General features: G+C 51.7%; 1 protein-coding gene and 1 long non-coding RNA gene across 25 annotated transcripts in view; one reads left to right on the forward strand and one right to left on the reverse strand.

The window, feature by feature from the left end:
- The window catches only part of NAP1L4 (nucleosome assembly protein 1 like 4), a 47,295-nt gene that overhangs the window by 21,777 nt on the left and 624 nt on the right, over nt 1–24,894 (reverse strand). For 14 of the 24 annotated variants that reach the window (XR_014836449.1, XR_014836451.1, XR_014836450.1 and 11 more), the window contains exons 2-4: nt 6,037–6,068; nt 5,333–5,391; nt 1,624–1,723 (exon numbers count right to left, since the gene is read on the reverse strand). Coding sequence is in view for 16 of the 24 variants with exons in the window: in XM_013993988.3 (XP_013849442.2) it covers nt 1,624–1,723; nt 5,333–5,391; nt 6,037–6,050 (173 nt within the window). In the remaining 8 variants the exon portion in view is untranslated. 24 annotated transcript variants of the gene reach the window in all.
- Nucleotides 15,340–22,407, forward strand: LOC146405021 (uncharacterized). Its single transcript, XR_014836700.1, has 2 exons — nt 15,340–16,030; nt 18,692–22,407. It is a non-coding gene; the product is annotated as an uncharacterized LOC146405021 (long non-coding RNA).

A 24,894-nucleotide genomic window follows, 5' to 3' on the forward strand; every position in this document is an offset into this window, starting at 1 on the left:
AAGGGCACAGACCCACACAGACGAGGCGTGGGTTCTCTTCTAGAGTCAGACAGCTGAGGGCTTCCTAGCCTTTGGTTATCTTTCCACCTTTTCAAAAACATCTTAGGAGTTCCCGCTATGGCGCAATGGGTTGGTGCGACCTCTGGAGGGCTGGGATGCTGGGTCAACCCCAGCCCGGAACAGTGGCTTAAAGCGTCCTGTGCTGCCACAGCTGTGATCTGATCCCTGACACGGAAACTCCACATGCCTCGAGTCTACCACCTGGGGTGAGTCCTACAGGGCAGAGGTGGCACCAGTCTCACAGCACCCAGAACCTACCAGGCAGCTTAGAAAAGACAGCTACCATGGGGCACTGGTTCCAGGACCCGCAGAGATCAAAATCTAGAGGCGCTCGCTCACCCCCTTTCTATGGGTGGAGGCTGCAGACAGCCCGAACACATCCTCCCACACTGTCAATCAGCCGAGATTACTTATGATGCCAAAGCCAACGGAAACGCGAAGGTAAACAGCTGTCTGTGCGCAGCAAGTTCAAGTTCCGCTTTTTGGAACTTTCTGGAAAAACGTCCCCCTCATATTCTGGATTCCCTGTTGGTTGAATCTGCAGATGCAGAACCCCTGGAACCCACAGATGAGGAGGGGCAGCTGGAACAGCCGAGCACCACTAAGGACCCCCGTCCTGAGACCATCAGGCCCCGGCAGTCTCAGTGTGGCTGAAGGGCCTCGGGGAGACTCCCAGCCGCTCACCTTTCCAGGACCACTGCCAGGAGCAAAGAGCAAGGGAGCAGCAGAGGACGCAGTCAGCAGCATCCGAAACATTAACGTCTACACTCCTGCTCTCCATTAGTTACACAACTGCAACGTACTTCCTAACTTTCAAATCCTCCCGTGACAGGAAGGACACACTCTGCTCCCCGCAGCCGGCACGTCCCGCGGAGCTAATTCTCCTCCCGCCCCACACGTCCTCCCGGTCAGCGCCATCCCCTGGGGCCAGCTTCGGAAGCTGGGAGACTAGGAACCACCCCTCCATCGCCACTCTAAGCCCACCCATCAGTCTGCAGAAATCTCTAAAGCCTCCCCCTAAGCTGCCCCGGAGAAGTCTCTAGACAAGCAAAGCAGCCAAGCGTGCCCTCCCCAGTGTAAGAGACACAGAGAGCACAGCGGAGCCCCGCCCGGGGGCTAGCAGAGGGCGGGACCCTGAGACCAGGCCCTGCCCTGGCCGCGGGGCAGCCGGGCCCTGCAGGGAGCTGTCCCAGGCCCCAAGGTAGCATCTGCGTCGCTCCCCTGTGCGACACGAGCAGGAGGCAGATCTCTTCCAAACAAGTGATGTTTGGGGGTGGCAGGCTCACGTGGCCAACCAGGAGCCCCCCACGAGAAAGCATTCCAGGGGCTGCCAGGGCCCAGGCCGGCTTCCCCGCTAAGCCTCCCGGGCCGCTTGACTCCTGTGACCTGTGAGGTCGCTGCGACGGCCACCGGAAGGCACCGCCACGCCGTGCCGCCCCTCCCCGGCTCTCGGCAGGCCCCGAGTGCTGCGGGAAAACACCCTCCTTCCCGGCCCCGGGAGCCGGTGGGGGCTTGCTCTCTGTGCCCCAGAGCTGAGTCAGGCCTCGGGCGCGGCACACTTACGTCTCGATGTAGCTGGAAGGAGTGTGTGAGACGCTGTCGAGTCGTTCCTGCAAAGCCGCCAGAACTTGAGGATTCTGCATCACCTGGTCTGTGAGCTTTTCTATGAAGAGTTTAAACAAAAAGGCCGAAACATTTAAAACATGTCCACCACGCGGCAGTCAAGAGTCGAAAACCACCAACACCTACCCACGAGCTTGGCCAAGTGGCTTCTTACACCCGTGTCAAAACCCCCTACTGCTAAAGACCTGAATCACTCAGGCAGGCGGCTGTCGACCTGAGAGTCTCCTCGGCTGTTTGAGCCCGTCTCCCAACGGAGGACACTGTCACACTGGCTAGGTCCAGCTGAGTCTCTGTCGCGCGCCTTCTCTCCCCAGGCCCACAGCGGGGGGGCGGGGAGGACAGGGACAGAAGCGAAGGACAGGGACAAGGTGCCCGCGGCCTCCTGCAACCCTGATCAAGGAGCCCAGGGAGCAGGAGGCCCGCCAGTTCCGAGGGGTGCCCTTGGCCTCCCCTTCTGCCCCCAACCACCCGCCCCTCGGCCATGCAGCCCGCCCAGCCCCCACCCAGCACCCCGACTCCCGGCGGCCAGACAGGAGTGTGCTGAGCGACGCCCTCTGAGCGACAGCGTGCAGAAACCCAAACTCAGCGGCACCTCGCCCGGCTCGACAGGCAGCCCACACCTAGGTCTCCCCAGGCTTGTGCAGGACAGCGGTGTGGGCGAGCCGAGTACGAGGAGGCCACCCAGTTGAACACTTAACCCCAAGCACGACAGCTAACGTGAAGCCCTGGGCAGGCGATTTCATGGTGGTAACTGCACATATAGAAACTGGATGCGTGTGTAAATGCAAATACCATGCACACGCACAAACACACACCTCTAGCTCTGGCCACCGAAAGGCCTAAAACAGTGACAGACGGCAACTGTATTTTGGGTCTTAAATATCTCTCCCCACTAAAAGACACAAAACTGGAGTTCCCTGATGATACAGCAGGTTAAGGATGTGGCGTTGTCACTGCTGGGGTGCAGGTTCAATCTCTGGCCTGGGAACATTTGCGTGCGGTGGGCACAGCACCCCCGCCCCCCAAATAAAGCAATCTAAATTAAATGTCCATTGGAGTTCCCACTGTGGTTCAGTAGAAACGAACCCGACTAATATCTGCGAGGACGCAGGTTTGATCCCCGGCAAGGATCTGGCGTTGCCATGAGCTGTGGTATAGGTCGCAGAGACAGCTTGGATCTGGCCAGCAACTGCAGCCCCGATTTGACCCCCAGCCTGGGAACCTCCATATACTGCAGAGGGGGCCGTAAAAAGGCAATAAATAAACAAAATTTAAAAAAGATGGTGTCTGTGTGTACACACAGTGGAATACTACTCAGCCATCAAAAAGCATGAACACCATCTGCAGCAACATGGTTGGAAATTATCATACCAAATCAACTAAGAGACAAATATCATGAGAACATTAATACATGGAATCTAATAAAAATAATACAATAGAACTCACAGAACAGAAACTCGGAGATTTTAAAACCAAACTTAGGTTTACCAAAGGGGAGACATGGGGAAGGGAGGGACAGAGAGGGCCTGGGACTGATATGTACACTCTGCTGTGTCTAATACAAACGGGCTGCAGGACCTCCGTACAGCACAGGAACATGCACTCGATACTGTGCAGTGACCTACATGCGCAAAGAATCTGAAAAGGAATGGACGGCTCTCTATGTGGAACTGAGTCACTCTGCTGTACACCTGAACGAACACAGCTCTGTAAGTCAACTATATTCCAATAATTTTTTTTTTTGTCTTTTTGCCTTTTCTAGGGCCGCACCCACGGCATATGGAGATTCCCAGGCTAGGGGTCTAATCGGAGCCGTAGTCACCGGCCTACGCCAGAGCCACAGCAACGCAGGATCTGAGCCACGTCTGTGACCTACACCACAGCTCATGACCACGCCAGATCGTTAACCCGCTGAGCAAGGCCAGGGATCGAACCTGCAACCTCATGGTTCCTAGTTGGATTCGTTAACCACTGCACCACGAAAGGAACTCCCAAATAATTTTTTAAGTTAAAGTGGGAAAAAAAAAAAAAAAAAAAAAAAAAAAGACCCAGGACTTCCTGCATTAAGTGGTAGATTCCAGGACCAGGGCAAGAAACATTCAAGGAAACGGAAGCATCCTTTGTGTCTCCGAGCTAGAAAGTGCTTAGAATTGATGGGAACACAGCGGCCCGCTTAGAAGGACCGCACTGGCCAAATGGGACAATTTTCGCACCAGAAATGATGGGAAATGATAAAGCTAACCCATCCGTCTACGGTGACATTAAAATGGGGCGGCAGGGAAGTATTTCTTTAATAGATGTAATAGGTTACTAAGGCTGGGAGAATTGTTCAAACACCCTCAGGGACCACCAATGTCATCACTGATTCAGCAAGGACCACCCAGGGGGCCCAAACCCCTATGCCAAAGTCCTATGGGGGAGTTCCCACTGTGGCTCAGCGGAAAGAATCTGACTAATATCCATGAGGACGCAGGCTCGATCCCTGGCCTTGCTCCACGGGTCAGGGAACTGGCGTTGCCGTGAGCTGTGGTGTAGGCCAGTAACTACAGCTCCGATTCGACCCCTAGCCTGGGAACCTCCATGTGCCTTGGGTGCAGCCCTAAAAAGACAAAAAGAAAAACAAAAAAAAAAGGTCCTATGGGGAACCCGATTCCCACGGGGAGCCCTGCAGCCTACTTACGACAAGGACCCTCATCATCCATCCCGGCGCCCCGTCTCGGGCCTAAGTGCACCTCCCGCTCCACCAGGCCGCCTACACGGTGGTCCTGCCCAACTGCCTCCCCGAGTCTAAGGAGGGGGGAACAAGGAGACTGGCCCGGAGTGTGGGCGTCTCCGGGGGCGGGGGGGCGCACAGCCTGCTCTGTGTCCCTGTGAGAAGGGCAGGGAATCGGGGGGGGGGGGCGCACTAGAATAAAGGAGACAGAACCAAACACAAGACAGGAACCTCAGCTGACCCTGGATCTGGATGTGGGGCGGGCCACAGAAGAAGCGCCGAGGCGTGTCGACATTTCAGCTCCCGGGTGGGGTAATGGCACCGTGGTTATGAGAATTAATCTGCGCTTTCAGGAAATGGACACCCATCATTTCAAGAGCCAGAATCTGTACAACCTGCTTTCCAGCAGTTCAGGGGGAAGAAGGTCCAGACACAGGCCAGAAGATGGAGGAAAACCCACACATCTATGGACTGGCGACCACACCCAGCTGGTGTGCTATCTGGATGTGCTTCAGAAGCGGGGGCGAGAAGCAAAGGCCCAGGTGGAAGCCCGAGAGTCTGTCTGCTACTGGGCGCCCATGTGGGCTGCTGGCAGGTGGCACCTGCGTGCCCTTCACTTTACTTCCACGGTTTCAGCTCCTATAATAAAAACGTAACGAAGCACTTTATTTTCACTTTTTTTCTCTAGCTGCACCCATGGCATGCAGAAGTTCCCAGGCCAGTCATCGAACCCGCGCCACAGCAGGGTGAGCGCCTGCTGGATCCTTAGCCCGCTGAGCCACCAGGGAGTCCTGGTTTCATTTCAGTCGCTCTAACTCTTGCTGAAATCGTGTGCCTGGACTACGCGCTTCACTGGGACAGGTGGGCAGGCGTAGGCACCCGGAGCTCTGCATGAAACTCCCCAACGGTTAACCCTTCTGTGTGCAGGGAACTGACCTGTGTTACTTGCATTTTTAGCAGCTTCCAAGGACTCTGAAGGAACCCCATCTGAAAAGCTGAAACAGTCTGTCTTAAAGGCATTATTCTAAAGGAAGTTCTAAAGATAAAGAGCACAGGGGCACTGCTTATTTAACACACTAAGAGGTGTCTCTGCGGCGACTTCAGATTCGCACCCAAGAGCACGAGACACACACGTGTGCAGCCTATGAAACACTTCCCTCGGGTACTTTAAAAAAGACGCCTCACCAAGCTGTTGGGACACGGTGCCCACGGGGCCTCTGGGAGAGGCCCCACAAAGTCTTTAAAAACAGACAGGTCTGACGGTTTTCAAAGATGCCTGGACACAACCCCCTGCCACCCCATAAACCACACCAAATGCTCTGCATAACCAAATGCGACCTTCAGAACAGGCCACCAACCCGCCTTTCGCTGGGCTCCTGGAGGCTGCAGAGTGTTGGTACCGTGTCTGGACAGCCCCGTGACTCCACCCGGGAGGTGTCAAAGCCATCACTTCCCACGAAAGTTCTGAGACCAACACTGGGACTCTTGTCGTATCTAAGGCAAGTTCTTCACTCGCTCAAATACAAAGGGGGGAAAAGAGCCACATGCTGGAGCATCTAATGTGTTTACTGAAATAGGGCTTGGCTTTTGCTCACCAACTAAAATTTAAACCCCGATAAACAAAGTTTGTTTTGCCTTACCTGTTATCGGCCATCTGAATGTGTTTTATCTCCTACAAATTAAAAAAGAATTAACATTACTAAATGTTCACAAACACCCCCCCCCCGCCTCCAAATTACTCTCTGAACAGTGATTTTCCGCAGGCGTATGGCACCCCTGCGGGCCAGCAGGGAACTTTCTGGGGTGGCGGAAGCGTTCTAGACCGTGAATGGCGTTTGGCTGCCTGGATACGTGCACTTGCCAAGCCGCATCAATCAGACACTTGGCATCTCCGTGTCTCAGCGCAAGCACCTCTCACTCAGGCTTTTCTACAGCTGGCACTGCAATGACCAGACTCAGACGAAGACAATCCACGTTAACTTGCCTTATCTGCCTTTGAGAAACGGACCACTTAGTATGCTAGGCCCATCCTTTTAGAGCAGTTCAAAGCATCTGCTGGAGTTCACACCGCCTCTCAAACTCTAACTCACAGGATGCTGCTTCAGTCCCTCTGGTCACCCTGCGAGCTCTGCACTGAGGAGGCAGTGCTAGTGTAGACACCCGTGGGACACTCCATACGAACCCACTGTCACAGACGCATCTAAAGAAGCATCACCTCCACATCAGGGGGCTTTCCACCTACAAACACTAAAGGCTGGTTCTACAGCATCTGCTTGTTCAACAGCATCTGACATGAGTACGCATAGCCAGAGTCGGGGTTGGTGATGACGCCCCTAGAGGCAGTAAATGTACTGCAGAGTCCCACGGAGGGTGGGTGGTTTCAGGCTGACGAGTGGCCTATGGCCTATGTCTCATTCTTAGGTATCTGAGCAAAGCACAATCCCCTCAATCAGTGTTTTGGGGTCAAAACAAAACAATAACCCTTCAGTAACCCAAGAAAAACAGCTCCAACGGGAATTTAGGAACGAAAATTTTCTGGCCTCCAACTCAACTGCATGTTTCTTAGGCTATTTTGTTTCTAAATAAAACACGCTGATTACTCTAGAAATTCAAAGTACTACATAAACATTACATTATCTTTTTCAAAAAACTAAATGAGCTAAGAAAGTAAATGCAAACCAGATGGAGGAGTTCCCGTCGTGGCTCAGCGATTAACAAACCCAACTGGCATCCATGAGGATGCGAGTTCGATCCCTGGCCTCGTTCAGTGGATTAAGGATCTGGTGTTGCGGTGAGCTGTGGTGTAGGTCATAGACGCTGCTCAGATCCCATGTTGCTGCGGCTTTGGCGTAGGCCGGCGGCTACAGCTCCAATGTGACCCCTAGCCTGAGAACCTCCATATGCTGCGGGTATAGCCCGAAAAAGACAAACCACAAAAGACCAAAAAAAAAAAAAAAGATGGAGTTCCTGTCATGGCTCAGTGGTTGCTGAATCTGACTAGGAACCTTGAGGTTCTCGGGTTCGACCCCGGCCTTGCTCCGTGGGTTAAGGATCCGGCGTTGCCGTGAGCTGTGGTGAACCTCAAAGACCTGGCTCAGATGCGGTGTGGCTGTGGCTGTGGTGTAGGCTGGTGGCTACAGCTCCAACTGGGCCCCTGGCCTGGGAATTTCCACATGCCGCAGGTGCGGCCCTAGAAATTTCAAAAAGACAAAAAAAGAAAAGAAAACCAGAAGGAAACCCCCCCTCAAGGAGCCCCATCACCTTCCGCCAAGTCCAGAGTCACTGCACACAGAAATCGGAATCCCTCCACTCCCCAGCTCAGCTCACTTGCAGTTTCCCACACACGTACAACTGCACCTGGGTGTTCCTAAGCTTATATTCTGCTTTTTAACATATTATATTGCAGAACATGAGACAGGCAGGTCTTCAAAACAATATGTGGTGACAACACTTTAAGAGCAAATTTTTACCAGCTGTTAGACCCCGAAGCTCTCCCCTCCGAGACATGCCTCTGACAGCGTCTACACGGGCATGCCTTTACACAGCTCACCCTCCCAAGTGACTCTCTGTCCACAGAGCAGGAAGAGCAGCGTCACTGTAGGACGCCTGGGTCAAAGAGAAGGAATGGGTCCAGGATACCGACCGCCAAACTGGTTACAGACTGAAGCCAACTATAATTTGGCTACATAATTAAACTCTCCACTGTCAACAAAAAGACGCAACAGCACCTTCCGCTGAGGCTGCTGAGGACCACGTTCACACCAACTGCTCCCCTGCAGGAGCTGTCCCCCGGCTGAATGGAGGGCCACACACCTGATTCCAGCCACCCCCCACTAGCAGGTGCCAGGCGACAGGCCCCATCTTACACCCGCAACAGCTCCAGCAGGGAGGGACATCCCCAGTGTACAGGAGGGGACACTGAGGATGGGAAGGGGGACTCAAGGTCACTTGGCTACTGAGATGTGGACGTGAGTTTCCAACAACCTAAATGAGAGGTGGAGGCTGAGGTGCCCGGAAGAAAGCTTTTCTGGAAGAGCAGCAAAACTGCAATGGTTCAGGCAAACTGCAGCTGCTACAGGTGAGCTGCTTCTCTGGGCAGAGGAGGAAAGGGGAGCTGCAGGAGGACCCACGCAGGAGTTCACGGCTCCTCGATGGCACAGACCTCACTGTCTGGATAGGACTGACCTTCTCTTGTAAACAAGAAGCACTGCTGGCCAACCTTACTGTACAAGCCGATCTCGTGGCCTGGGGAGCGGAGGGCCGTCCTCGCCTCGGGTCTCCCCAGCGGGAAGCGCACGTGCGGCTGCAAACGGGGCCACAGGACGAGCCTCCGTCTCTGCAGACAGGTTCCACCATCCTTCTAAGGATAAGGGCCAGGCTGCCAGTTCAGTGGTGCAGCCAACAATCGGTACGGCTAGTGGAATCAGAGTTTTTATACGGGAGAAGCAGGGGTGCACTGCGGCCAAACCAGAGGACGGCAAGGAAGCCAGAGAAAGGGCAGTGAAAACGTTCAACAGCACGACCCGGCTGAGTGACAGGGCACGGGGCGGGGGCGGGGGAGGTTACACAGGCCAGGGCTGGATGTCTGAGGAAGCCGTCTACCTCCATGCTTCGGTCTTTGGAAATGTTTAGCTTTCAGCCTTTTTTTTTTTTTAAACATCTTTTGGGGCCACACCTGCAGCATATGGAGGTTCCCAGGCTAGGGGTCAAATTGCAGCTGGAGCCTACACCACAGTCCATGGCAACACCAGATCCCTAACCTATACCGAGCAAGGCCAGGGATCGAACCTGCAGCGTCACGGACACTAGTCAGATTCGTTTCTGCTGAGCCAGGACGGGGACGTGTAGCTTTCAGTCTTGAGTTGGGCTGCAGGTCCACTCAGGTTTAGGAGCCTTTCAAAGATGGGACACATGAGGCGTTCTGGTTGTGCTCGGCGGAAACAAACCCAACTAGTGACCACGGGGATGTGAGTTGCGTCCCTGGCCTCGCTCAGTGGGTTGAGGATCCAGCGCTGCTGTGAGCTGGGGTGGAGGTCGCAGATGGGGCTCAGATCTGGTGTGGCTGTGGCGGAGGCTGGCAGCTGCAGTCCGATTCCACCTCAAGCCTGGGAACTTCCATATGCTGCAGGTGCGGCCCTAAAAAAAAAAAAAAAAAAAGAGGGACACCTGAATTCAGGAATCTCTAAGTCTTGGAGCGTGGTGGCATGGGCTTACTCAGCAATACGGGGCAGGTCCTTGCAATGAGGCTGGAGGGAGCCTTCATGGAGAGCCTCTTCCAGCAGTCGGGGTCCCCAGGCTGAGGAGGGACACCTCATCTCCCAGGAACGCGCCATGGAGACTGCCCCCTACAGCCCGGCTTCGGTCCTGCAAGCGTGGAGCGCGTGCCTCCCATGAGTAGGTCAAAGGGAGCAGAGGCCGCCATGAGCACCTCCAAGGGTGGGAGTTTATGAATCCTGAATACAGCGCATCTAAGATTTGGAAGAACCAGGGCAGTACTTTTGGCCAATGTACGTGGAGGGTCTTAATAATTGAGCCAACCGGATCTCTTTAACTCCATTTGTATGCTGACACGGTCCTGAGGACTGAGCTATAAGCCCCGTGGAAACGCACAACTGGCCGCATGGCCCGGACTTGTCCAGGGAAGTGGAACTCTGGGGGGTTCAGGTGGGAACTGTCTTTCCTAAAAAGACTTTAGCCGCTTCTCTACACGGAAATGCTTGAGTCCAACAAGAAAACATGCAACCTGTGACGAGAACACACTTACATCCACGAGCTGGGGTGACTGTGTGAAACCCGCCTGCCTGACCTGTAACAGTCTGGTAAACGCTGAGGACTCTCGGGGCTGAGTGAGCAGGTGGAACACACAGCATGAGCGCTTGTGGTGGCCTTGCTGACGTTTCTTCACCAGTATGGGTTTACAAAGGTTACTGTTTTTCCAGTGGACCGATGGTGCGATGCACAAGCAGGGTTCAGTGAAAGACGTTTCAGGTGTTCCGGCAGAACCAGCTCAGGACTGGGTTCAAACTAGAGTCCCTTTTCTTTTTGAGCCCAGCAGCCAGCCTTCAGATTTCCGATGGTGCCTCTCTCTGCTGGAGGGCAGCGGTCACCTCCCCTGGTTGCTCCCTCAGGTCTTTCAGGGGAAGCAGCCTTTTGGACCAGGACAGAGGTTTAAGATCCTAAGGGAGGTGTTTCCGCAGAGGCATCAGCGAGGTGGTTTCTCCGGCTTCCAGCGAACCCATCCCGCCATGCCCAGGCCCTGTAACGAGAACTACAACTGCTGGTGGCAGAAAGGTTTCCAACAGATTTTAGACATAAGGGCCATTCTTATTTTTATCTGCACTGGAAGTGAGGAAATTCTGTTGTCTGCATGACATTCCCAAGTAAAGCATCACTCTAAAGGCACGTCAGCTCTCCCCAGAGATGCTGTGGTCCTGCACGTCTGAGTGGAGGCAAACAAGCACACCTTGGAAGTACTGTGGTTTGGTTCCAGGCCACCGTGAAGTGACGGTCACAATAAAGCGAGTCACGTGAATTCTGCGGTTACCCAGAGCATATAAACGTTTACATTACGCTGCAGTCTGCTGAGTGGGTGGAAGGATTCTATCCTAAAATACAACATACATACCTAATTGAAAATACTTTACCTCTAAAAAAAGCTAGGCATCAACCTGAGCCTTCAGTAGGCTGAGGTGACATCAAAGACCACTGATCACAACAGAGAGCCCCGAAATAAACCCACACACCTAAGGTCGGTTCATCCCCAACAAAGGAGGCGAGAATACACGACGGACAAAGGACAGAGGAACGGCCGAGTGTACATCTGTGAAGACAGAACACCCCTCGCCAAACACAAAGCTAAACTCAAAACGGCTGGACGTTTTGACACTGAGACCTCGGCGTAGGCCTTGGCACCATAAACTCCCGGAAGAGATCCCAAGCGAAGCGTTCTCTGACGCCAACAAACAGAACCTCCTCGACTTCGCAAACCTCCTGCACAGAAAAGGAAGCCATAACAAAACAGAACGACAACCTACAGAATGGGAGAAAATATTTGCACGCGATGTGACTGACAAAGGCTTAATTTCCCAAATTAAATTACAAACAGCTGAAACGAGCCAACAACACAAAAACAATACACACTCGAAAAAGGGCAGATGATCTAAACAGACATGTCTCCGAGGAAGAACGACAAGCGGCCAACAGGCACATGAAAAAATGCCCCACGTCGCTAAGGAGTAGAGAAACGCAGCTCAAAACCACGGCGAGGCACCGCCTCACGCCTGTCAGAATGGCCGTCATTAGCAAGTCCACAAAGGACACCTGCCGGAGGGGGTGTGGAGACGAGGGAACCCTCCTGCACTGGTGGTGGGATTTAAGTGGGTACAGCCACTCTGGAAAACAGCATGGAGGTGCCTTAGAAAGCTAAGGGGAGAGTTACCCTATGATCCAGCCATCCCACTGCTGGGCGTGTATCCAGACAAAACCCTAACTCAACAAGACACATGCATCCCTGTGTTCACAGCAGCACCATTCACAGCAGTCAAGATGTGCAAACCACCTAAATGCCCGCTGACAGAGGAAGGGATGGAGAAGATGTGGTCCATAGATACTGTGGAACACGACGCAGCCCTGAAAAGAAAACAATGCCATTCACAGCTGCGTGGATGGACCTAGAGATTATCACACTCGGTGAAGTCAGGAAAAGGAAGGTAAATACTATGCATTATGTGCGAATCTAAAAAAGAAACTACGGCACAAGTGAACCTACCTATGAAATGGAAAGAGACTCAGGGACATGGACGGAACAGGAGCCATCACACGTGGGCAAACGACTAGGTCTACTGCACAGCAGAGGCCTGTGCTCAAGGGCCTATGATGAACCCGGACGGGAAAGAACACACGTATTAACACAGCGTACGACGCCTGCCCTGGCACAATGAGTAAAGAATCCAACTGTGGGGAGTTCCCTCTGTGGTGCAGTGGGGACAAATCCCACTAATATCCATGGGGATGTGGGTTCGATCCCTGGCCTTGATCAGTGGGTCGGGGATCCGGCATTGCTGTGAGCTGTGGTGAAGGATGGTGGCTGTAGTTCCAATTAGACCCCTAGCCTGGGAGCTTCCACGTGTCATGGGTGAGGCCCCAAAAAGCAAAAAAAAAAAAAAAAAAAGAAAGAAAGAAAAGGAAAAAGAATCCAACTGCAGCGGCTTGGTTTACTGCAGAGGCGAGGGTCTGATACCCGGCTCAGTGCAGTGGGTTAAAGGATCTGGTGTCACCAAAGGTGCAGTGTAGGCTGCAGCTGCTGCGGGGATTCAATCCCTGGCCTGAAAACGTCCATATGCCACCAGTGCAGCCATAAAACAACGAAAAAATTGTGTATGTGTATAACGGAATCACTACTGTACAGCAAAAGTTAACACAACGTTTTAAATCTACTATACCTGAACTAAAAACTTTTTGAAGAATCACTGATCATCACAACAAGCATTACTGCGAGAATTACCAAAATGTGACAGACACACAACGTGAGCAGATGCTGTTGGAAAAGTGGCCCCAAGAGACTTGTTGGTCCCAGGGTTGTCACAAACCTTCAATTTATAAAAAACAGCTGCGAGGCACAATGAGATGTGCCTGTGCAGTTCGGCCTGGAGAGCTGAAGCAGCCTCAATAATCTCGAGAGGAGGTGAAATCACACCCTCAGCCCCAAATGCACCACCTCCATTTTTTAGGTAAGAGCCATGAGTAAGCCACGCAGGATGAGCATTCATCAAGGGGCTTTCTCCTTAGCAGTCCCGTGGGGTCATCGAGGGAGCCGCCGGAGGCAGAGTCAGAGGGCGTTTTGTCACTGGAGGGGAGATGGTGGCAGGCTTGAGGCTGCTGGTGAGGGAGGCGCGGGCAGGGGAGCGGAGCAGCGTTTTAGAGGGTAGGGCGGCTGGCTCAGAGGTGCTGAAGGCGCGTGTGAATCCAAGACGGGCTCCAAGGCGTGAGGCGCGAAGGCGGCGGCGGGCCCAGCTCTCAGGCCCGGGGGTCTCAGGCCGGGGCTGAGCGCTGGCTGTGGTAGCTAGGGGCCAGCGGCAGCCCCGTGGTTCTGGGTCTTGTTCCAGGGCAGGCCCTTTCTTCGCCGGGGCTGCCCCTCTGCAGAGCCAAGGCCGGGGGGCTGCTAAGCTCCGTCCAAGGCTAAGCCATCTTGGTCATCCCCAACAGCAAGGGCGGCTTCGCGGTTCCGCAGAAGGCGCCCTGGGGCAGTCACGGGGGAGAAGTTTGGAATCCAAGGGCACCACTTCCCAGCGAGCCCAGGAAAAGCCCAGAACCGACACGTGACTTCAGGGTTCAGAAAGTTTAAAATGCCTTGAAGTCCTACCAGGATCTAGACGTAGTTCCTTGTTGAGAGAAAATGCCCTGGATATAAATGTGAGCGTGGACAAATTTCACTTTTTCCTTTGAGACCTGACATCCCTTCAGGGCTAAGATTTTAAACCGGTGAGTAACGTCTTTTGGGGCGAATCCTGAGAGGGTGAAAGCAAGGAAGCAAATCATCCACAGAGCATGCGAAGGGGTGCCTCCAGAGGCATCTAGAAGAGGAACCCCGGCAAAGCCCCGACGCGTGACTGCCCAGGTGTGACTGCCCAGGTGTGCCGCTGCCCTTCCCAGGGAAAGGCAGAAAGATCCCGCGTGTCAACAGGAACACTAAAAAACTGCCTGCGCTGAGCACAGTGAAAAGACTGCTTCCAGGAGCGAAGAAGGACAACGCACGACGGGATCAGGGGTGGCAGGGGGCGAGGACGCTGCTGTCTCCAAAGGTCCTGGACAAATCTCCATCCTGGGCCCGGGGGTTTTTACAGGTAAGACAGGGGTCTCACACGGACTAGTGCAAGGCACTATCCGTCTTTAGGCCTACCGTCTTCTGCGGCGGTCGGCAGGTCGATTTACCCTTCACGGTAATTATCGGTCTACTCTTGGGAGGTCAACCTGGTTCTTAACGGGAGGCACCATGAATCCTGCCTGTGTCCAGTGGTTTAATGCGGGGCCAAGTCCAGAGCGTGGCCTTCTTTGGTGCGCAATGCACTAAGTACAGGGGGCTGAATTCTCCCTACTGCGATTTAAACTCGAGGGATACGTCCCCCTTTGAGAGACAGAGGGAAAAAAAACGGCAGCATGCTATTTCCGCAGCAGCCTCATCCTAATAGAACAACCAGGGAGAAGTGGGTGTTTGCTTTGCAGAAACCCCAGAAGAAAAGGAACGGGCTGGAAACAGAGACAGGCTGCAGTGAGGTCCCCACGATTTGAACATACGTGTTACTCTGAGGAAGAAACCGTTTAACTGCAGTCAGGCTGAGCACTGACCGAGGGGCCCCTGTGCCCGTCAACACTGCAGAGAACCTGTCTCCCCAGTCTATTCAAAGGCAGGCAGGACGGTCCATGTGTGTCCTCCGAGTCCCATCCCTGGCTGGTTCTTGGAGGTTCAACTGTTTGGACTGCAATTAATAGTCATCTTGTTTCCAAGGGCCAGGTTTGCTCCGGAGCCTCCACCTGCTGGAGTTGTCTTTCTTCTGGTGTCACCTTCTGGGTACAAGCCCCCGACTGGCCAGACCGGCAGGATCAGGATGGACACCGACCCCCTGTCGACATGGTGCATCTGACTAACAGGTCAAGACCTCGGCTAAGTCATCTACAGCCAGAGAACCAAAAGCCACCTGGATGGAGTCAGCACCCCTGGGAAGCCTGAAATGTCCCCCTGAAAGAGACCTGGAGCCTGCTGGACCGTTACAGACAGATACAGCAGGCTCTTGGGTGCATGTCTGAATCTCACTCCATTGGGGCTCTAAGGTGGCTTCATGCAGCCTTTCGGCTGCACCATGAGCTTGGTCACATAAACAGGGTGGTGGGCGATTTAGGTTAAGCCTTAGAGATTCAGGGCTTTCCCAACTGGGTTTTTGTCGTTGTTTTTCATTTTTCTGTTTGTTTTCTTCTTTTGGCTGCCCCTCGGCATATGGAGTTCCCAGACCAGGGATCAGATCTGCATCCCAGTAGTGACCTACACTGCAGCTGTGGAAACGCCGGATCCTTTATTCATGCACCAGACGGGGAATCAAACCTGTGTCCGGGCTCCGATGCGGCTGATCCCATGGCACCACAGCGGGAACTCCCCCAACTGGCTGTTTTAATCCAGTGCTGGGGTTGACTTATTTTAGACAAGCATGTCAAGTGACTGACAGGAACTGGAGAGACCAAGCTGCAAAGCATGGTTACAACACTGAATTGCTCACCAAATCTATAAGGATCCTAAGTGATCCTGGCAGAGTCCTTAGTTTCGGCCCTAAGCGGACCTTTTCTGGTGGGCACAGGAAATGTGCCCTGGTTAAGCAGGATACTCGGAAGGTCTAACTTTACAAGGGAAGCTTTTAATGGGCTCTGGTGGGTGAGGCTTCAGAGACCGGAAAGAAAGGAAGTTCAGATAGAGGGAAGGGTAATGAGGCAGCAAAGAGGGGCTCAGAGGAGGTGGAGCAGAGGGTGCAGGAGGGACCCCAGTTCTGCACCAAGAAAGAAGCCACTGACATTTTTTTTTAATCCATCTTTAGTTGTTACATTTGCTTCGATGTGGAAACAATGCTTTATAAGAAAGCAATGTTAGGAGTTCCCGTCGTGGCGCAGTGGTTCACGAATCTGACTAGGAACCATGAGGTTGCGGGTTCGGTCCCTGCCCTTGCTCAGTGGGTTAACGATCCGGCGTTGCCGTGAGCTGTGGTGTAGGCTGCAGACGCGGCTCGGATCCCGCGTTGCTGTGGCTCTGGTGTAGGCCGGTGGCTACAGCTCCGATTCAACCCCTAGCCTGGGAACCTCCATATGCCGCGGGAGCGGCCCAAGAAATAGCAACAATAACAACAACAACAAAAAAGACAAAAAGACAAAAGACAAAAAAAAAAAAAAAAAGAAAAGAAAGCAATGTTAGAATCCTCAACGTGTTTAGAGGCCTTCAGATAACCACTAAAATAACTACCCCTCGGGATGCTTTAACCCGGTAGAAGTGGTCTCTGAACTTGGTTCAGAGAAAACCAGGTTTGGGGAGATCAGAGGTTCCCTACAGCGGCCACTGAAGTTCCAGGTCGTCCCTAGTAAGACTGGTCCGTTTCCCCAAATACATGCCTGAGGAAGGACCATAATAAACCCCATCAGAGACCCTGAAGGGGGGCCCTCAGACAACTGGGATCCCATCATCAGACTGATAACTAGAAGGACCTGCCCCATCCAGATCTTAGGAGGGAGGCTGAGACCCGGAGGAGACCTGGCAAACCAAGTTTCGGAGACGTGTGGACACACCGAGCACAAAGGGCTCAAGCGGGGGTGCTGGGCTCCACCCAGGGGTCATCCTTCCTTGGGGGGGGTCTGCTCTGGATCCCACTGCTGACACCAGGTGACGGCAACCCAAAGAGAAGGAGGTAACTGAGGCAAGCTCCAGCTACCAGAAAGTGAGTTTATCGGGGAAAGCAGAGGACTGCATGCAGGGACACACACTGTGGTGGTGTGTCCACCGGAAGGTTTACGGCAGGTTGCTTTCATGGGCAAAGAGAGCAAAATGGGATAATCCAGCAAGGGCCACACAGCAAGCTCACTGGCCAGAAAACAGATTCTTGGTTAAGCACTCACTGGTTAGAAGACCCAAACTTCGGTAAATCAGGCAATTTCCAGAAATTAGGCTCAGAGTCTATTTTCCTAAGGGCACATGCATGACTTTCCAGTTCACATCCTTGGTTTTATTTTATTTTATTCATTCCTATCCTATTCTATTCCATTTTTGTCTTTTTAGGGCTGCACCAGAGGCACATGGAGGTTGCCAGGCTAGGAGTCACATGGAAGCTGTAGCAGCCGGCCTACACCACAAGCCACAGCAACCTGGGATCTGAACTGCGTCTGCGACCTACACCACAGCTCAGGGCAACACCAGATGCTTAACCCACTGAGCAAGGCCAGGGATCGAACCCACGTCTTCATGGGTACTAGTCGGGTTCATTAACCGCTGAGCCAAGACAGGAACTCCCTTGGTTCCACTTGAGATTAAGCCTTTCGTGTTTCAAATCCAGACCCCCAACCTTTCCTACCATCACCCACCACCTCACTTCCTGCTGCCCTCCACCCACTCAATTCAGGATCACTGCTGCTGTGGCAGCAAGTCAGGGTCAGGATCCTGCAGTCAGCACCATTCCCAAGAAACCCACTGTCCAGGCAAGTGTGAAAATACACCTTCTGTCTTGTCCACTCGGCAGTGGTCCCAGGGACTAAAACAGCATCCACCACAGGGAATATCTAAGAAATGAATAAACACGACATGGCAGGCCACAGAAAGAGGTCCACCACGCCACCCTTGGGTACAGTGATCCTATTCTGGGTGATGTGATGACAAAGCAGTTAAGTTAAACCCAACAAAACCTTGCCCCCAAAAGGTGTTAAATCAAGGAAAAACACAATGAAGAGCTGAAGTTAAGGGAAAAGAAAATAATCTTGAGAACAAAACACCACCACAAACCCAGAGGTCAGCATTAAAAACAAAGCACACACACAATAAACAACCTGGTTTTGACCTGGGCTAGAATCCCGTCGTATCACTTCCCTGCTGACTAACCTTGGTTCAGCATCCACCAACCAGAAAGGACCTGGCTGAGAGGCCGCTGTGAAGACAGAATTACACATGCCACGTGCCCAGACACGACCTACTCCAGGCCTCTCTCCACGTCTGCAGCTGCAAGAGGTTTACATCACCTATCTACTGCTTGTTGGGACACCAACAAATGGAGTTACTGTGAACACTGCTCCCCTATCCAAGAAGAAATAATGCAGTGGTGACACAAGCTAGAGTTCAGTTAGTCATGTTGTGTCACCACGAATTACTTTTGTTTAGCAATCACTACTGTAGTTACAATAAAGTTACACAGATTTACCAAATTTAAATTTGCAGGTTTGAGACAGATAACCATCCATTTGTTTTATATGCTAGCATTTTTTTTTTTTTTTTGTCTTTTGTCTTTTTGTTGTTGTTGTTGCTATTTCTTGGGCCGCTCCTGCGGCATATGGAGGTTCCCAGGCTAGGGGTTGAATCAGAGCTGTAGCCACCGGCCTACGCCAGAGCCACAGCAACGCGGGATCCGAGCCGCATCTGCAACCTACACCACAGCTCACGGCAACGCCGGATCGTTAACCCACTGAGCAAGCGCAGGGACCGAACCCGCAACCTCGTGGTTCCTAGTCGGATTCGTTAACCACTGCGCCACGACGGGAACTCCTATATGCTAGCATTTTGAGTTTAACATTAATTTTATGAAACCATAGCCCCGAGCCTCATCAGAAGGGTCTCTCCTAAAAGCCAATCAAGGAGTTCCCGCTGTGGCTCAGTGGGTTAAGAATTCAACTGCAGCAGCGTGGGTCATGATTATAGCTAGGATCTGACACCTGATCCAGGAACTCCAAGTGCCATGGGGTGGCCAAAAAAAGAAAAAAAAGGCAATCAAATTAAAATATGAAAGGAATAACAGGCAAAAAGAATATTCTAAAACTTCAAAAGAATACAGCACTTTCCCTTCCAGGGTCAAAAACTTTGAGCCTTTAATTCTAAATTTGGATTGGTATGCAAATTTCTTTGATTACAAAAATGAATGTTATGCTTTCATTTCTATAAAACGCCTCACAGTCCTATTTATGGATTAATTTATTTAATAAAAAAACAGGATAATGAAACTTTCATGTATAAAAAAACTTTCATAGGGAAAAAATTTTTACTTTTGCATCAAGTTATCTCACATATTTTAAATTCCTATTTCGTAACTGAAAACATTTAGCCCTAGAGAGTAGTTACAGAATTTCAAACTGGGCCATTCCTGAGGGACAAAGGGGTGAGCTGGGGAGTATGGCTGCCTTCACCTAACCAAACATTCACGTGCACTTATTATCGGTCTTAGGTCGAAGGCAAAGTACTGATACTACGTGCTCCATGAGATGACTGAGATTAAAGCTAACTTAAGTGTACTCAACACGCTTCTCTAAGACTTCAGAATTTCCACACACTCTACAATTCTTATCACATTAGGGTGGCAGTTAAACGAACCCCAAGGCATAGTCACGTGGTTCTCAGAGAAGTCCCAGGGCTGGCAATCCCACTCCAACCTAATGTGGGGTCTGATCAGTCCCAGGGTACAGGTCCAGATCCCCCAGGAGTATCAGATCAGATTTTGTCTTAGGACCACATCAGAAGGGCCCCCCACTGATGTGTGACATCCCCACTTCTCTACCCACAAGGCCTGGCCAACATATGAGGCCCTGGCTGGGAGAGTCCCGTCTCACTTATATCGTCCTGACCAGCTTCCATTACTGCATTCCTCCGTGTCAGGAGTCAACACGCCAGCAGGTAAGTGAAAATATCTAAAGTAAACAACCAGATAACTATGCAAATGTTTGAACAAATGAAAAACTAATACCCTTCAATACACTTGCTATCGTTTAACGATTAAAACAGAAAGGGTTCAGGGAGTTCCCACCGGGGCTCAGCAGTAGCGAACGCCACCAGTATCCCTGAGGACTGTGGTTTGATCCCTGGCCTCAGCCAGTGGGTTAAGGATCCCACGAGGCCGTGAGCTGTGGCGTAGGCTGGCAGCCGCAGCTACAATTCGACCCCTAGCCTGGGAACTTCCATATGCCACAGGTGAGGCCCTAAAAAGACCCAAAAAAAGTGTTCAGATTCTAAAATCCAACAAGTAGTCTTAAATTATGTTCAAACCAATTTCAACCATGTGTAATAATTGCTAATCTAACATACATACACTTCCTTTTTCCTTCGGCTCAATCAAAACATTTATTTTTAAAAATCACACACATTACATGTTTAGAGATGAACTAAGACTTGCAAATAGTTAGTTCCTGCCACTAAGGACTAGGTACGTATAGCGGAACTGTTACTTCCATATATGTTTGAAACCTTTCATTATCATGTTTAAAAAAAATGGATGAACACCACGCGGAAAACAGGGACCAGGACCCACTGACCTGCTCAACCCAGCAACCCCTGGGCCAGCATGGAACCTGGCAGGAGACGGAGGCCCAGCGACCCGTCCCTTACCCACTCATGCCGAGTGACAGTCTGTGTCTTAGCGTCAGGGACCCGACGCACACCTGAGCCCCTCCCAGCAGACCCACGTCTGCTTAGAAGCTCTAATGGCCACAAGACAACAGCGGACTCTCTCTTCAGAAGCAGGCCAGAGATCAATCCCTCAGTTTTCAGGAAGAAAGTAAAAAACAATTTCCTTTCCTTAACCAAAACATTCTATTTTTATTCAAGGCTCGGAGATTCTTCACTGCTGTAAGTCCAATTTCCTTCTCCACACTCTTTTCCCTGTAATTCGTTAGTATATGACAGGATGAGTCAAATATTTTCAAATTCTTCTTCTTTTTTTGGTCCTTTTGTCTCTTTAGGGCGGCACCCACAGCATACAGAAGTTCCCAGGCTAGGGGTTCAGTGGGAGCTGTAGCTGCCGGCCTTCGCCAGAGACATAGGCAGGTGGGATCAGAGCCTCGTCTGGGACCTACACCACAGCTCACAGCAATGCTGGATCCCCATCCCACTGAGCAAGGCCAGGGATCGAACCCGAGTCCTCGTGGATGCTAGTCGGCTTCGCTCACCGCTGAGTCATAACGGACTCTCAAATTCTTCTTAATCCCAGGTCTTGCCGCCACGTCGGTAAGGCTTCCCCCTCTCCACCCTATTTAAACCCGCAACCGCCAGGCCCTGTTCCTGCCCTCTACTTCTCTTCTCAAAGGCACCTACCACGGGAGTTCCCGCGATGGCTCAGCAGTAACGAACCCGACGACCAGTCTCCACAAGGACGTGCGTTTGAGCCCTGGCCTCGCTCAGCAGGTTAGGGATCTGGGGTTGCTGTGAGCTGTGGTGGAGGTTCAGGTCAACCCCTATCCTGGGAACTTCCATATGCTGCACCCCCCCCAAAGAGTTCCCCTCGTGGCTCAGTGGTTAATGAATGAACCCAACTAGCATCCATGAGGTTGCAGGTTCGATTCCTGGCCTCACTCAGTCGGTTAGGGATCCGGCGTCGCCGTGAGCTGTGGGGTAGGGCGCAGACTCGGCTCGGATCCCAAGTTGCTGTGGCTGTGGTGTAGGCCGGCGGCTACAGCTCCGATTAGACCCCTTGCCTGGGAACCTCCACATGCTGAGGGCTCGGCCCTGAAAAAGACAAAAAAAATAAAATCAAAAACACCTACTACTATCTAACTTGTTTGTCTCCAGCAGTGGAAAACACATGAAGGCAAGGCCTTTTGTCCATTTTGTTCAGTGCAATACCCCAACTGCATTTTTTTTTTTTTTTTTTGCCTTCTAGGGCTGCACATGCAACCTTTGGAAGTTCCAGGCTGTGGGGTAATCGAGCTCCTAGCCTACACAACAGCCACAGCAACGTAGAATCCGAGCTGTCTGCCCAATGCTTAACCCACTGAGCGAGGCCGGGGATCAAACCCACATCCTCATGGATGCTAATCAGATTTGTTCAGGCTGTGCCACAATGAGAACTCCACAACTTCATTCTTACAACCTTTGTACTGTACTTTGTACAGTACTGAAATTATGTATTATATTGACCTTCCTACCACAAAACGTACACAGAAATCATCTTGTTTCTGAACAGGTTTTTTAGGATAATAATAAAATGCACAGTACATACATTTAAAAAAAAAGTCCCACTGACCCATTAAATTAACAATAGCTGACAGAATATACTTGTAAGAGAAAATTTAAGCCCACACAGAAAGTGGCCAATATCAAAAAGTGAAGTTTACAAAGTGATCTTTTTAGGTTTTCTTGCCTCCCCCACCCCCCACGGGCCACAGGTACAGCACTTGGAAGTTCCCGGGCTAGGGGTCGGATCCAATCAGACCCGTAGCCGCAAGCCTACACCACAGCTATAGCCAACTCAGGATCCAAGCCACATCTGTGACCTACACCAAAGCTCACAGCAACGCCGGATCCTTAGCCCACTGAGCTGGGCCAGGGATCGAACCTGCATCCTCATGGATACTAGTCGGGTTTGTCTCCACTGAGCCACAATGGGAACTCCTAAGGTTTTCCTACCACAGAAAAGACGCAGCCTCTCCAGTGACTAAATACTCATTTAATTTAAAATCCCATGGCAAACAATGTAATGCAGGCCTGCTCTCCCTGAAGAGGACAGGGGAGAAAACCAGTGGCTGTCCAACGAAAACCTTGAAATTTTCATAACAGTCCAACACAAAATTCTTCACTTCCCATTAATAAGGGTAGGGCTCAAGGAACAATCTCACAAGTGCAGTTTAGGAAGGCCAAGTGTTCCGTCGTCTAGGAGATGCCATGCAACGTAAGCTAAGGCTGCAGGAGAGCAATTTCCTGCAGCAATTCTGCAACAGATAACTTTCTACTCCTGAAATCATCCCAGGGGTAGAACAGTCAAACCAACCACTATCAGCCTTGGATGCAGAAACATATTTCCCTTAAAAAAAAAAAAAAAAAAAAGTAAGCACTCCTCACACAGCAATCCCAGACACATCTCCCAACAAGCTCCTCAATGCTGCCTTATAACTCAAATGGTCCATCACGGGGCGCCGGGTTCTGAGCAGTGTGGGAACCTGAGCCACCCTGCAGGACAGACACTACTCTTAAAAACGGTTCTCTGGCAAAATCTCTGGAGCTACAACACGAATTTATCACAACAGCTTTAAACCAGTTCAACCTGTGGAGAATGAACAAAAAGGAGGAAAACTGTATCTGAATGAGTAATTCTGAACTCTGCTATCCCATGCCGTTCGTCTACACTGGAGGCCGCCTTCTGATGCTGGAAGACAAGTGCTCGAACCAAGGCAGACGGAGAAGTCCTCCTGCTGAGGCCTGGCTGGTCAGACGGAGGGAGTAACACTCTCTCAGTGTCGAGCGGCTGCTACACTGCGGACAGGTTAATGGAAGCTCTTTTTTAATAATGATTGGTATTTTTCCGTTGAGGCTGGTTTACAGTGTGCTGCCCACTTTCGACTGTACACACAGCAAGGTGATGCAGTCACACATCCATGTGTACCCTCCCTTTTCTCGCATTATCATGCTCCATCGTAAGTGACCAGATACAGTTCCTACATCCTGTGTGCACAGCAGGATCTCACTGCTCATCTGTTCCAAAGGCAAAAGTTTGCAGCTATTAACCCCAGATTTCCAGCCCATCTCACTCCCTCCCCCACGGAAACATTCTAACTAAAGACCCGGGTATAAATCACACACTGTAATGTCTGAACACCTCCCAACCTAAGCACTCTATTTCTATAAAATTACCAACTACCTCATACAGATAAAAATCTCTAAACTCGAAACACCAAAGAAGAGTCTGATCATCTAAACGGTCAATTCACAAGAGTACAAGGCCTGCACATTTTTTGGAGGACTACAATCCTAAAACGCCAAGTATCCTTTCCAGAATTCAATTTACTGAGGTTATCAAACCAAAAACGATAAAATCAGCTACTGCAAAAAAAAAAAAAAAGAATCAATTTCTCCAATCACTATTCTACGTATTTTTTTCCAAAAACATTGCAAAACTCCTGAAGGTACTCAGATATTTTATAATAAAGAGACACAAATAACTGCAGACATTCTGAATGATTAACACCGGTCAGTCAGGAAAAAAAGACACTGCAAACATGTGTCATGACAGCACTACAGTGTTGAAATAAATTACTTTATATAATTATAAGTAACTATTTTGAGAATGATTATTCTCACCCCACCATGAGAAGAGGACTTAACTTTCCAGGGAAAATGTCCTGAAATTAAACCTGGGGAGGTCACGATTTTAAACCCATTTTATCGACAAAATGAACCCCCTCTGGGCGACTCCGCACACGCCGCTTTCGTTAACCTTCCAGGGCCGGGTTTCCCGAGCGGCTGAAAGGGAAGACAACGTGTCTGTCTCCGAAGTTACGAGGCTGCCACGAAGTGAGCGGGCCGGGCGGAGCCGACGAGTCCCGCGTCGGCGGCCCTCACCCCCGGAGGCGCAGGTACTCGCACAGGAAGGCAGTCACTGCAAAAGCGACTCCGACACTGGACTCCGGGGGCCCCCAAGCCTCACACCGACAGGCGGGGAGAGCAGAGGGGGCTCGGGACGGGTCCCGAGAAGTCCTTCGAGAACGTGGGGGCGAGGCGGGCCCTACCCGCGGGCGAGAGCGCGAGCACCGCGGCCAGGAACCCGACACGGCGGCCTCGGGGCTCGGGCCGCGCCGGCCCGGCCCGGCCCAGACCCACGGGACAAGGGCGGTCGGGAAGCCTTCCCACGACCTGGCGGCCCTGTGCTGGGACGGACGGAAAGCACTCGGAAGACAGCACTCGGAGCGCGGAAAACGTGGCCCGGCAGCCCGGCGGGAATTCACGCCGCGACGGCTGTGCCCGTCCCCGAGCCGAGACTGGCGGGGCACGGCCCCCTCCGCGGGGCGCACGG

Source organism: Sus scrofa, chromosome 2 (genome assembly GCF_054392235.1).
Source record: "Sus scrofa isolate SSC_HxYL_T2T_F1_AM1 chromosome 2, Sscrofa_HxYL_maternal_Yorkshire_Landrace_v2.0, whole genome shotgun sequence".
Lineage (NCBI taxonomy): Eukaryota > Metazoa > Chordata > Mammalia > Artiodactyla > Suidae > Sus > Sus scrofa.